General features: G+C 43.9%; 1 protein-coding gene across 8 annotated transcripts; it reads right to left on the bottom strand.

Moving 5' to 3' along the window:
* Positions 1 to 366: 366 nt before the first annotated feature.
* On the bottom strand, positions 367 to 11304 carry LOC147981443 (CASP-like protein 5B3). 8 transcript variants are annotated; one of them, XM_087513961.1, is made up of 7 exons: positions 10751 to 11304; positions 9947 to 10079; positions 9507 to 9652; positions 6110 to 6215; positions 4441 to 4593; positions 3718 to 3930; positions 367 to 417 (listed from the first exon to the last, which is right to left on the bottom strand). In XM_087513961.1, exons 1-4 carry the CDS (start codon positions 11023 to 11025, stop codon positions 6173 to 6175), a joined length of 597 nt encoding a protein of 198 aa, XP_087370087.1. In that variant the 5' UTR covers positions 11026 to 11304; the 3' UTR covers positions 367 to 417; positions 3718 to 3930; positions 4441 to 4593; positions 6110 to 6172. The 8 variants fall into 8 exon arrangements, with proteins under 8 accessions (XP_087370087.1, XP_087370089.1, XP_087370086.1 ...); XM_087513963.1 differs by lacking the exon at positions 367 to 417 and adding an exon at positions 1001 to 1175; XM_087513960.1 differs by lacking the exon at positions 367 to 417 and adding an exon at positions 1412 to 2359.
* Between the last annotated feature and the right edge of the window lie 301 nt (positions 11305 to 11605).

Here is an 11605-nt window from a genome sequence, read left to right as displayed (position 1 = left end):
CCGTGACACATCTTCTTCCTCCCGCAGCGCTTAGCGAAGCCCTGTTGGAATCCCGCTACTTCCACCACGCCGTCGTGCTGCTAGATCTCCATCAACCTCTCCCTCCTCCTTGCTGGATCAAGGCATGGGAGACGTCTCCGTTCCGTACGTGTGTTGAACGCGGAGGTGCCGTGCGTTCGGCACTTGGTCATCGGTGATTTGAATCACGACGAGTACGACTCCATCAACCCCGTTCACTTGAACGCTTCCGCTTAGCGATCTACAAGGGTATGTAGATGCACTCTCCTTCCCCTCGTTGCTAGTCTCTCCATAGATTGATCTTGGTGATGCGTAGAAAATTTTGAATTTATGCTACGTTCCCCAACAGCATTTCCACATCCACATACGTTAGAACAATTAGCACGTTCTCCAATTCACCTGCAGGCATGGACATATAGGAAGTAAGCATCAAGATCTTGAATTGATTTACTATCGACTCAAGATTGATTTTTTCACGATCTATCAGTTCTCATAAACTAGCTAATTACTAATTGTATTACCAGGAATAACAACCCAATCATCTATACAATGTACGCAGTACACTTGCAATCATTGAATGAATTATACAGAAAACTTGATAGAGAAGATGCAGTATGGCAGTGGTACAATTCACATGCGCCAACTACAGGTCAAGTGGACGATCTTAATGACGAGCGGCCGGTGAGACAACGCGGCTCCTATGATGATTTCTAATGTCGGCCGCTGGAACTTCCTCTGGATGCGTATTAGGGTTTGCAGACCAGAAAGAGTTACGTATATCAGAGAGAAAAAAAGACGACTCGATTGAGCCTACTAAGTCGAACCACATAGCCAGACGTCATGCGTAACGGCGTCCATAGAAGGACGCACTTAGCAATGGCGTCCAGGCTTGGACGCTGTCCTTCATAGCGTCCTTCCTATTTTGACAATTTTCACAGGCCTTTTACCAGTTCTATAATTACAGATTTATTATTTATCATAAATAAAAAATTGGACCTAGCTATTAGACCGAGCTAAACAAGCAAGGATGGGCGACATGGCGACAAACAAGAAGGTGGTGCGCATGGCGCAGCAGGAGGTGGAGCTGGAGGACCTCTGTCAACCTCACCTTCCTGGACTTTGTCGCACCGCCCCCGTAAGAGCATCTTTAGCAGAGTCTGCAAAATCTTAACCTGCATAAGTGTTTTGTAATTTGCGGAAAAGTGTATATGCAGACGGGCATGGGCGATGTCAGACTCAGACCCCGCAAAATAGATCCGTAAAAAAGGATATTCGACGAATATGCACTTTTGCGGGTCGATTACGCGGGGTTTGCTCGGGCACCGCCGCGTCGATTGACCCGCAAACCGAAAACGTCCAATTATCGAATTTGACATCGGTTTCGACAAATAAGTTGAAATTCAAACAATAGAAAACAGTTCATGCGCAAATAAAAGCTTAAGTTTTGTAGGACAAACGCAAAAGAAGGTCTTGCAAAAGTGACGACCACATCCGGCATCATCTTGGTCGATCTTCACTCCGCACCATCGAGTCCATGGAGTTCATCGGAACCACCGAATCCACCTCCGGGGCTTGTTTCAACTCCCGCGCCGAAATCATCGACATTGATTCCAAACCCCGTTGAGAAATCATCTCCGGCACTGTAACACACACTAGCCGACGCAACCATTCTCCTCTTCAAGATTTCTCTTCTTGCCATATCATGCCATTCTTTGGTGAGGTCGTCCATGTCATTGCGGTTCATTGTCATGATCTTGTTCTCTTCGGCGAGCAAAACTTGGACATGGCTTTCTTTTTAGCGGCGCGTGCTCTTCTCTCCTCAATGGCCGCTTTGCGCAGCCCCTCTTTCTTGAGCAATTGCCATTTTTGTTGCTTCTCTCTTGTCTTCTTCTCGGCCAACTCTTTCTTAATCTCCAACGACTTCAATAACATCAACTCATTTGATTGCACCATGACATCAATCTTCTCCCTCAAGCTCGACGCTTCGTGCTCTCTCTTCATCTTTGACTTTGGCGGTGGCACACAGGTGTCGTGGCGCTGTCTTGGCCTCATGTGACCCTTCGAATGTGCCCCATGACACAGGTGGTATCGCGGTGTTGTGCAGTCTTGAATGTGCGGTGCCTTTAGATTGTGCCGATGGTGCAGTGTCTTGATTTGGTCTTGGCTGGCTGATGCCGTTCGATTACGCTAGCGGTGCTCTTTGTTGTTGTGTCTTGTATTTTCCCTCTTTTTTCCGCCTTGTGTGTTGTCGGCATGTGTTGTTTTGCTTTATCTCTTCTCCCCTTGTGCCTCCTTGTACTTCAGGTTCATTTGAACCCTATCTTGCAAAATGCTGCAAAGCCTTATAGGCAAAATGAATACAATTCAGGTGAGAAGAATTATTTTTTTCCCTGATGAAAATTAAAAAAATTCCTTCTTCATTTTATATTAGGCTAGCACTGTAGCACCGTGACTTTCCTTCATCTCTACTCCTAATGGAGCAGTTGGTAGTCTCGCTTCCAGGTTTTTTTTCGTCCCACCAAAGCCGGGTTTTTTTCGTCCTCAATCCCACCTCCCACGTCCCAGCGATTCCCCCCAGGACCCGCAAACCAAAAAAAATGCTATGCATCGACGATTTCCAGCGGAAAACCTCCGGTCGATGGAGGAAAGAACGGAGTAAAAAAAATCTACGAAATAAAACCTACGAAAATTAACCAGACGCCAGCACCCACGAGCGATTCCTCGTGCCCTCGAAGCACTCGCCCGCACGAGTCGTTCGCCGCCTTCATTCGTCCCTACGTCCGCCGACGCCCTCCTAGTGCAAAGCAAGGTCAGATCTGCAGCCGATCCCGTTGAGGGTCTGCGGCGGATCACTTTCACGTCGATCCCCTTCTGGAGTCGCACGCGGATCCCCTGATCCAGCACTGTTGTTGTTTAGGATTCAGGATCCGCCGTCGATTGCTTCCAGGACCCGCCGCCGAACACTTCCACGACCCGCTGCCGATCACTTCCATGCCCCCCCGCCGATCGTTCCAGGACCCACCGCCGATCGCGTCGAGGATCCGCCACCGATAGCGATCAAGGTATTACACAGTACACAGTTTATCATACAGCCAACGCATGCTCATACAGGCAATAGAAAGTTTATACACACATGATCTTTACTTTCTGTCACATTAAAATCACTCTTTTAGTGGGAAAGTCTATGCTAAGGAAACATCACATTGTAGGACATAATTGATCCTGTTGAAGAGTAGCACAGGTGAAAAAGACCAAAAAGGACAAGAGTGCTGATCCATTAACTTGCCTGTAGGTCACTCTAGACATGAGCGTGTGTAAAACCTTAATGTTCCCGTGCTCAGTTCCAGTAGTAAGATCCTAAATGTCCCTCAAAAAAAAGTAAGATCCTAAATGTTGTGCCAGGTAGAAGTTATTTTGGTACCTGGTGTCAAAGAATTTCTAGGAAATAAACATTTCTCATAGTTCGGACCATAAGCAATGATCCTCTAGATAAGCAATAGTGTCAAACTATGAGAGGATATTACCTTACATAGTCTGACACTGTGTAACCCTCTTTAATTTGAGTTTGAAACATACAAGGGTTTTGCATATGCAACAAGCTATCTTGAAAAAGTAATCTTAATGAAAGGTTCACTCCATGTCTATACCGTCTAAAAGAGGACCATGTCAGCAAACACAGGTTTTCAGTGCTGTTTTTACCTTGCTAGGTGTTGGACGACAATGCAACGGAGGAGGTGGATGCTGCCAAGATGCAATAGGCAGCTCTAGAGTACTGGGAAGCTGCTCCCACTGGTGTTGGTGGTTGCCATAGGTTGTGTGTGCGCCATAATCAAATGAGTTAGGGGCAGAAAATTGCTGTGAATACCAATGGTAGCCAGCTCCACTTCAATTGTTGAAGGATGGCAGGGGTGCCTGAAATCATAGGCAACAGCTGATGGTAAGATGATGGAAAAATAGACACCCAGGCAACACATCAAAAGTAGCCCATCACAGCATAGCAGAAATACATAATTTCATCTTTGTTGCTTATTACTCCCTCCATCCCATAATGTAAGACGTTATTACATCCAATATACTATAACATCTTACATTATGGGACAGAGGGAGTATATTCCAATGAACTCAAATAATGAATTTAATATAACAGTTTAGTTGCTTTTAGACTTACTGATTACATAGTTTTAAACTTGGTGCCCGTAGTTTTTTTTTCATCTTTTACTTTCAAAACACATAATGCAAAATTGCACAGAACATGTAAAGTTGGATCCATCAACCATGACAGCACATGTGACAGAATTACTACTAAGAATATGTATCTTGCGAGTAATTTTTAACAAGTGAAGATGGTCCGTTCCAGGGCTACAGAGCTACAGGTCAATAGAGGAGATAGCAGAATATCATAAGCTTCACCAATGTTTTTACCTCATGAGGTCCAACCTCACTGTTATAAGTCAACTACTGTTTTGATGGTGGCGGCTGCTGCCACAGTGCCTGGTGACGACCATGTACAGGGGCGAACGATGCATAACCAGGGTCACATGGTCCATCTGGCTTGTTGAAGTATTGCCACGCTGGCTGGAATGGGTACATTCTAATTAATTTTGCTTGACGATGATGAGAAAATAGACAACTGTAAAATAGGGTATATGGAATACAACATAACAGATTGTTTTGGGGCCACAATGAATGCCCAGGGGGCTAGATTGCCGCATCCCACTTTTTGAAGTACTGCTGTTGTGGTTGTAAATGGTGCGCTCTAATCAATCTTGCTACCCCCACACGCGCTATTTCAAACTTTCTTGCCATCAGACAATGTTCATTTCGTGTCAGGGAGCTGCCATTCCATATGTGTGTATGGGGAACAAACAGATTTCATAATAGGTGTTCTACTGAGCAAGGAAACTGATTTCAGAAACCAGAATTTCCATGTTGACAATATATGTGGTTAGGCAAGATAGCATCAAAAAAGTTTGAAAGTTAGTGCATTCTTTATCCTTAATCATACATGTCGACCGGTCTATTTTGTTGTTCCTAGATTTCCTAGCTAAATATGTATAGTTCCTTTCGGTCAGCTAAACGTCAATATGTTGGATGATGTTGTGGAGATGGCCACGAGAGGGGGTTTGCATTTCCAAAGTCAAAGGTGGCCATCGCCTTGACCTGCCTGGACCTCCTAACCTTTCACAACGCTCAAACAGGAAACACATGTTGGAGGAGGAGACCATAAGCTAATTGTAGGCATCAACTATTTGTTAGCTATCAATCTTGTCCTTTGAGCATCTATACTTTATTTCTTAAACCATTATGCATGAGCTTTGCAGGATGATTTGGATGAGTGGATCAGAGGATGACATGAACAGGTATTTCCATTCGATCATACCCAAAATGATAACGTATACCCTCACTTAACATGCATGTGCTTGTGTGGAGTGCCTGCAAAATTAATAGCTCAAGTCTCTCAACACGCGGATGTGGAGAGACTTTTCCTAGCGGTCATTGCAACTGTGATATGCATTTCCTTGCTTTCGGCTCTTATCAAGTTTGTAGCGTCTGGGAATGTGCACATGAAAATCCACACGTAATAGTATTGTAATGCGATTTGGCTGTTATATTTTTTCACACTGGTTTCTAGAGATGTTCAAGTTATCTCATATACTATATCGAATTATAATGGATAAGTTAGTGTACATACTGATTTGAAGATCCTTTTGCTGTCATACACATATTACTGCAGGACCATAGCGGACCATTGCAATGCGGCAAATCAAATTTCAATACTCAACACTCTTCTATGTGGATCAGTAAGTTTTTTATCTACTTTCACTTTTAAATTGCTTGTTGAAGACACTTGATTCACTTTGTGCCTGTTACTTTAATCTTGTTAAGTGCATACAGAAAAAAATTCTACTTGCCCCTTGTCATGCACAAAATCGAATAAACATTGCAAATTACTTTACGTGAATCTGATCCTGTAGTTAAATATTATTTGGTCTAAGAAATGAGATGAAGTTTGTCCCTAGAATATATAATGGACTGAAAACAAAACCCAAGATGTGGCAATTCAAACACCCAAAAGAAATTACTTGCATACCTTGTTGAGATGATCTTTTTAAAGTTTATGCGTTTACCAGCTTCGTGAATGAATCACTTGAGCTCATGGTACTATTCTCACTTCCACTCCAACTGACTTCTTACTCCTGAAAGCAAACATAATTGAAGGTCACATAGTATACACAAGAATAAACACATCATTCATCTACTTTATATTTCCTAGATTCAGTGTAGTACAAAGGTATAACCGAAAAAAGTAAATGTGCCGAGTCAAGAAAAAATGAAGATAAAGAGAATAGTAAAATACAGAGCTCGCCTAAGAAGTAAGACTGCTTATGAATTGTGACTTGTGACAGAAGAAAATCAGGTAGGTATGCAGGGGTGATTTATTACAGGTGGATAACCACATGATGAAGAATATATTTTAGTAGAGATGAAGAATGCCTACATCTGTAGTATCAGTCCTTTATTTTATCCATTTTAGTAGGGATGAAGAATATACCAGGGGAAACGAGAAGCTTTTTTTGGCATATGCCAACTTCTAAATGCTTAGCATGCAAAACTTAACAGGAAAGATAGGGGAAAAATTATATGAGACCAGGTCTCACGGTTAGCAGGTGAGACCCGTCCTGATGGATGACACGTGGCATTCACAAATCACAAAACATCTAATCTCTCTCCCCCTGATTTTAAGAGGGGAGTGGGGTATGCTTTGTGATTTGTGAATGCCATGTGTCATCCATCAGAATGGGTCTCACGTGAGACCTGGTCTCATAGAATTATTTTCCGGAAAGATATAACGTCGATGTGTTCCTGCTTGTTACAGTAAGTCCAGGTGTAGAATTAATTTTTTTTACACTCTACTGGATATAATAGTACATGATTGCGATGCAACTCATGGGAGTTTTGACAGCCAACATCCACTGCTCCCGTATTTGTAATAAGACCAACATCTACAATGTGAGCAGCATGATTTTGTTCTCTCCTTGTCTTGGCTACTGACCAGGGGATCAAAGTGCAACCATTTACTTTAATTTCCTTGTAGATAGCATGGAGTATGGACAAGTTTGGGCCCGTGTCTAGGACTGCGGAGACCACCATATAGGCATCCGATTCGAGTATGATAGTATCTTCCGAACATCCAGGAAAGAAGTGGCTTTAACTTCTTCAAAATCAAAACGAGGTATCTTTAGTATCTTCCGCCACAATACGACCTGCAGGAAGACCACAGGTGGAGTGTTCTTGGATGGCAACTTGTCCGCCAGCTGCACGCCCTTCCAGGTGGCCAGGCAGAGATTCTTCGCCTTGGCAACCGCCTTGGCCTGGAGCCATGCCAGGTCGTCGTCGTCGAGGATGGATGCCGGCAACAACATCGATCTCTGTGATACCGACAGAGTTGGTTGCGGGGCGAGACCATGGCGGGGCGGCACGTCAATCTATGTGATACCAACGGCATTGGTTGTGGGGCAAGACCATGGCGGGGCGGCGCGAGGCCGTGGTGGGGAGAGGACATGGGCGTGACGCTGTGGAGGCTGGCGGGAGTGGAGGTCGGAAAAGCAGCGCCATTGTGGGGAGAAACGACTTGTGTGAGCGGCTGCTGTGCAGTGAGGGGGCTACCTGTACGGTGAGAGCGGTATGGTGAGGTACTTGTACATATAGGAGTGGCTACATGTACGGCGAGAGCAGTCCTAAATACGCCCAACAAGTGATCTAGACGTACCACATGGCACATGTGGCCAACTATCCATGGCACATGTGGGATGTGGCCTACCTATATATGTTAGGCCTCCTTTGGTTTGGAGGAATTTCATAGGAATTTTAGAGGATAAGATTCTTATAGGATTTTTTTCCTTTAGAGCCCTTTGGTTCATAGGAATAGATTCCTATTCCTACATAGGATTGGTTCCTATTCTCCACATTTCATAGGAAAATAAAAATGACCCTAGACTCAATGGAAAAATTCCTTTGGTGTCAACCAAATGACATCTCGTTTCCTATTCCTACTCATAGGATTTGAGATACATGCCATCTCATTTCCTACAAAATTCCTATTCCTATGATAATCCTATCCTATGAACCAAAAGAGGCCTTAACCTCCGCCATCCCTCCTCCCCCTCCTTGCTCTCCCTTCGCCCATCACCGATAGCACAGGATCAAATTAGCCAGACCTGGAGGAAAAATTCCCGAGGAGTACCTTGCGTAAGCTAGGAGCATCAAGAAGGCGAGTTCCTCTAGGTTCTGTCTCTTCTCTAAAAGTATAATAGTTATTAGATTATGATCATGTTTTCTTCACGTATACTACAATTGATTGTAGATTTAATCAAGCAGTCCTATTAGGTGGGCTGCAACTGAAGAAACATAGATTCATCACACATTTTAGGCTGCATAGCCAAGCAAACTTCCACCACAACATGATGAACCTCTGTCAGCATAGGTGCACCTGATGGACCCCCCATCCAACTTCCACCACAAAAACTCATCCTTGGGCAAAGATTAACAAAATAAAATATTGGCTTAGATGACTCTAAGGACTTGTAGTGTCTCTAAGTCATGAAGATATAGTCACATGATCGACCTCTGTTAGCTAAAAAGATTATTTGGCATTAGATGACTCTAATGACTTGTAATCACAATGCAAAATTCAGTCATGAAGATCACCACACACATGTACATATGTACTGAAATCTAAAACATGTCAAAGCAGTAGACAAGCAGTTTTTAGAGCAAGCGGTAGACAAGCAGTTTTTAGAGCAAGCAGTAGACAAGTAGTTTAGTTCAAGCAGTTTTACTCATAAATTGCCATCACAACTCTTGTCTGGGTGAATTTAGTTTGCAGTAGATGCACTGAAATTTACTGAATTTTGTTTGCAGTAGGAGTATTTGCAGTTCTGAATATATTGTTCACCCAGACAAATCGTGATCAATTTATTGTTCACACAGACAAGCAACAAGAAAGCCTATAAAGTTATACTAACCAGGTTCTTTTCAATTATTCCTTTACATTCAGCACAACCTACAACTAAAGTACATAATCTAATAACTACCATAATCAAGAGATGCCAAAGCTATTCAGAAAGAAACCAATTAGTGTTGGCTGGAAGGAACTTCAGTGGCAAGCTCTGGATATAACTAAATGACCGAGCCAACCATCAAATCACAAACTTGTGAAACTAACAAGACATAATATTCCCACATGTAACTGTTCCACCTCAAGGCGCTCATAACCAACACCTAAACTGAAGATGAGCTATGAATCAAACAGACAATCTATGTAACAAGTGATGTATAATGGGTGCCCGAGCACATTGCAACTGATTTACCCTCCTGACCGACAATTAGCACGATGCTGACGGTGCTTATGAGCGCATGAGAGAGATCACTAGAAGAATGAAATCAGTAGCCAGAACCCAGAGAAAGAAGACGCAGCTTGCAACAACCATGTAAAGAACGCCAGAGTGACTGAAAGTGTGAACTGACTGCAGTCCAAACACCGGTATTCCGCGCAGAAGTTCATATCCTTCATGAAGAAAATCGTCACGCTGGCAGAGGCACAGAATCCAGAGAACATGAGAATCACCATGACCTACAATGCGTTCACAAGTGATGTGATCACCCACATACCGTTGGTCAACCAAGAAGTAATGCAAAGCACCCATAACAGCAAGTCTATTTAAGGCTGCCTTATTCTCATACAGGGAGGCAAAACAAAAGCTTGGCCAATAGAGAAGCATGACTTGCAGTTTTCCTGAATTTCATTTTTTCCTAAGAACTAATTAATGTTGATAAAAAATATTGGGTTCAGTTGTTTCAGTGCATGCCTTCAGATAATTCAGGCGCAGCTGCATGGACAATAGCAGTGACAAAGTGCACGACTTACCCAATCAATGATAACAAAGAACAATAGAAAATCCGGGGCATGAAGATCCCTGTTATTCCTCATAGAAAATATATCCTGACAAGCCAAGCACAAACTCCACAAAAGCTGCACGATCAACACTAGATTCATGTAGCTGAAATAAAGAGAGACCATAATATACTCGTTAGTTGATGTCGACAAAACAAACTTAAGCTCCTGCCCAAGCAATTCTGAGAGTAATAAAGACACTTAAGACTTTATGTAGTTCATAGTCTCAATGATATGAACTTGATATGAAAAAGATACATCATTGGCGCACACTGGCACACTTGTACTCCTACAACAGTCAAGACATGTCACATGCTGACACAGAACCTAACTTGCACAATCCTCATAATTTTTTTTATCATGGGAGTAGGTACTGAATGAAAACACGAGGTTTCGTTGTGAGTTTCAGATGGTACAGACTGGTCCCTGACTAGATGGCATCAAGTGAAGCTTAACTCGGAAAAATTCTAGGGACAGGTCAATTGATAGGATGGCCTAACCTGCATGTTTCCTAACTTGTGTAAGTTCTCAACAAGTGCACATGCCTAGAAGTTGGGCTCTGTCTGTGTGACATATAATCTTTGGGAATATTCAACTTGAATATTGGACGGCAACAAGAGTTTTGACACTGACAATCAGGATTCACTGGAAAACTAAAATGATGCAACGCACATATTAGACAAATACTTGCAAAACTAAATATTTGCCACAACTTTGCTAGAAACTTAATGATTTGCCCCTGACAAAATTCCCCCACGGTGAAATATCCAAACTCACCTGGCCTGGCTTGCACGACAGCGACGGCGGCGAAGTGGTAAGCTGCGCTGCTCCCCCAGCCGTTGCTGCTCCGCCGCGGGGTCCCTGTCCTTCTCATCATCTCGTTGCCTACGCGCTCCACCACCCCCCGCTGATCCGACCACCCGCTCCCCCTGTTGCTCCTGCTGAACCAGCTGGCCACGGTCGAGGACGACAGGCGCCAGCCGCGACCCGCCCAAGCTGCGCGATGAGGACGACAGGTGCCGGGCCGCGGCGGTCACCCTCGGGGCGGCCATGCCGGCCGAGCACTAGACCTCGTCCATGACGCACGACGACGGTGATGTGCAAGCCCCGGGTCTCGTGAGTGGGAGGGAAGGGGATGGGATGGAGCGGCGGTGGGAGACGACGGAGGCACGGAGCCTCAACAAGCTCGCACCTGATTGCCGTCAGGTGTGTGGAGGGGAAGGGATGAGAAGGGGCGGCGGCCGTGGTTGATGAGGTCGCCGGCTGTGGGGGACAGGGGAGGGAGGGGAGTGGGTGAGATCCAGTGAGTGGAGTGGATGAGGTCGCCGGCTGGGTTGGGTGCTTTTCTTTTTTTGAGTAAATTTTTTTCTGTAATACTGCTGGGTTGGGTGCTTGTTGGGCCGTGCTGTATAGCCAGTTTGGGCCTTTGATCGGCAATGTTTTCTCTTCGAAGAAAAAAATACACTAAAGTATATACATGGATCATATGAATAAATGTTTTAACCTTCAAAAACAAATACGAATAAATGTTGTTTTCTTGAAAAAAATGAATAAATGTTTTTATACTTATTACATATATTCAAAGTAACACAAAAAAGTAAAATTGTAGGGAAAAAACCGAATATACTTGGT

This window comes from Triticum urartu, chromosome 3A (genome assembly GCF_056163025.1).
Source record: "Triticum urartu cultivar PI428250 chromosome 3A, HENAU_Tu73, whole genome shotgun sequence".
Lineage (NCBI taxonomy): Eukaryota > Viridiplantae > Streptophyta > Magnoliopsida > Poales > Poaceae > Triticum > Triticum urartu.
The sequence above is the reverse complement of the archived record's forward strand: the minus strand, read 5'-3'. Positions and strand labels throughout refer to the sequence as shown.

Excerpts from the sequence above, each read along its gene's own strand:
- LOC147981443 (XM_087513959.1), bottom strand. The coding sequence starts at position 11,025 with ATGGCCGCCCCGAGGGTGACCGCCGCGGCCCGGCACCTGTCGTCCTCA. Across the intron at positions 10,080-10,750 it reads TGTCGTGCAAGCCAGGCCAG|CTACATGAATCTAGTGTTGA; the intron begins GTGAGTTTGGAT and ends TCTTTATTTCAG. Across the intron at positions 9,653-9,946 it reads TCTTTGTTATCATTGATTGG|GTCATGGTGATTCTCATGTT; the intron begins GTAAGTCGTGCA and ends AACGCATTGTAG.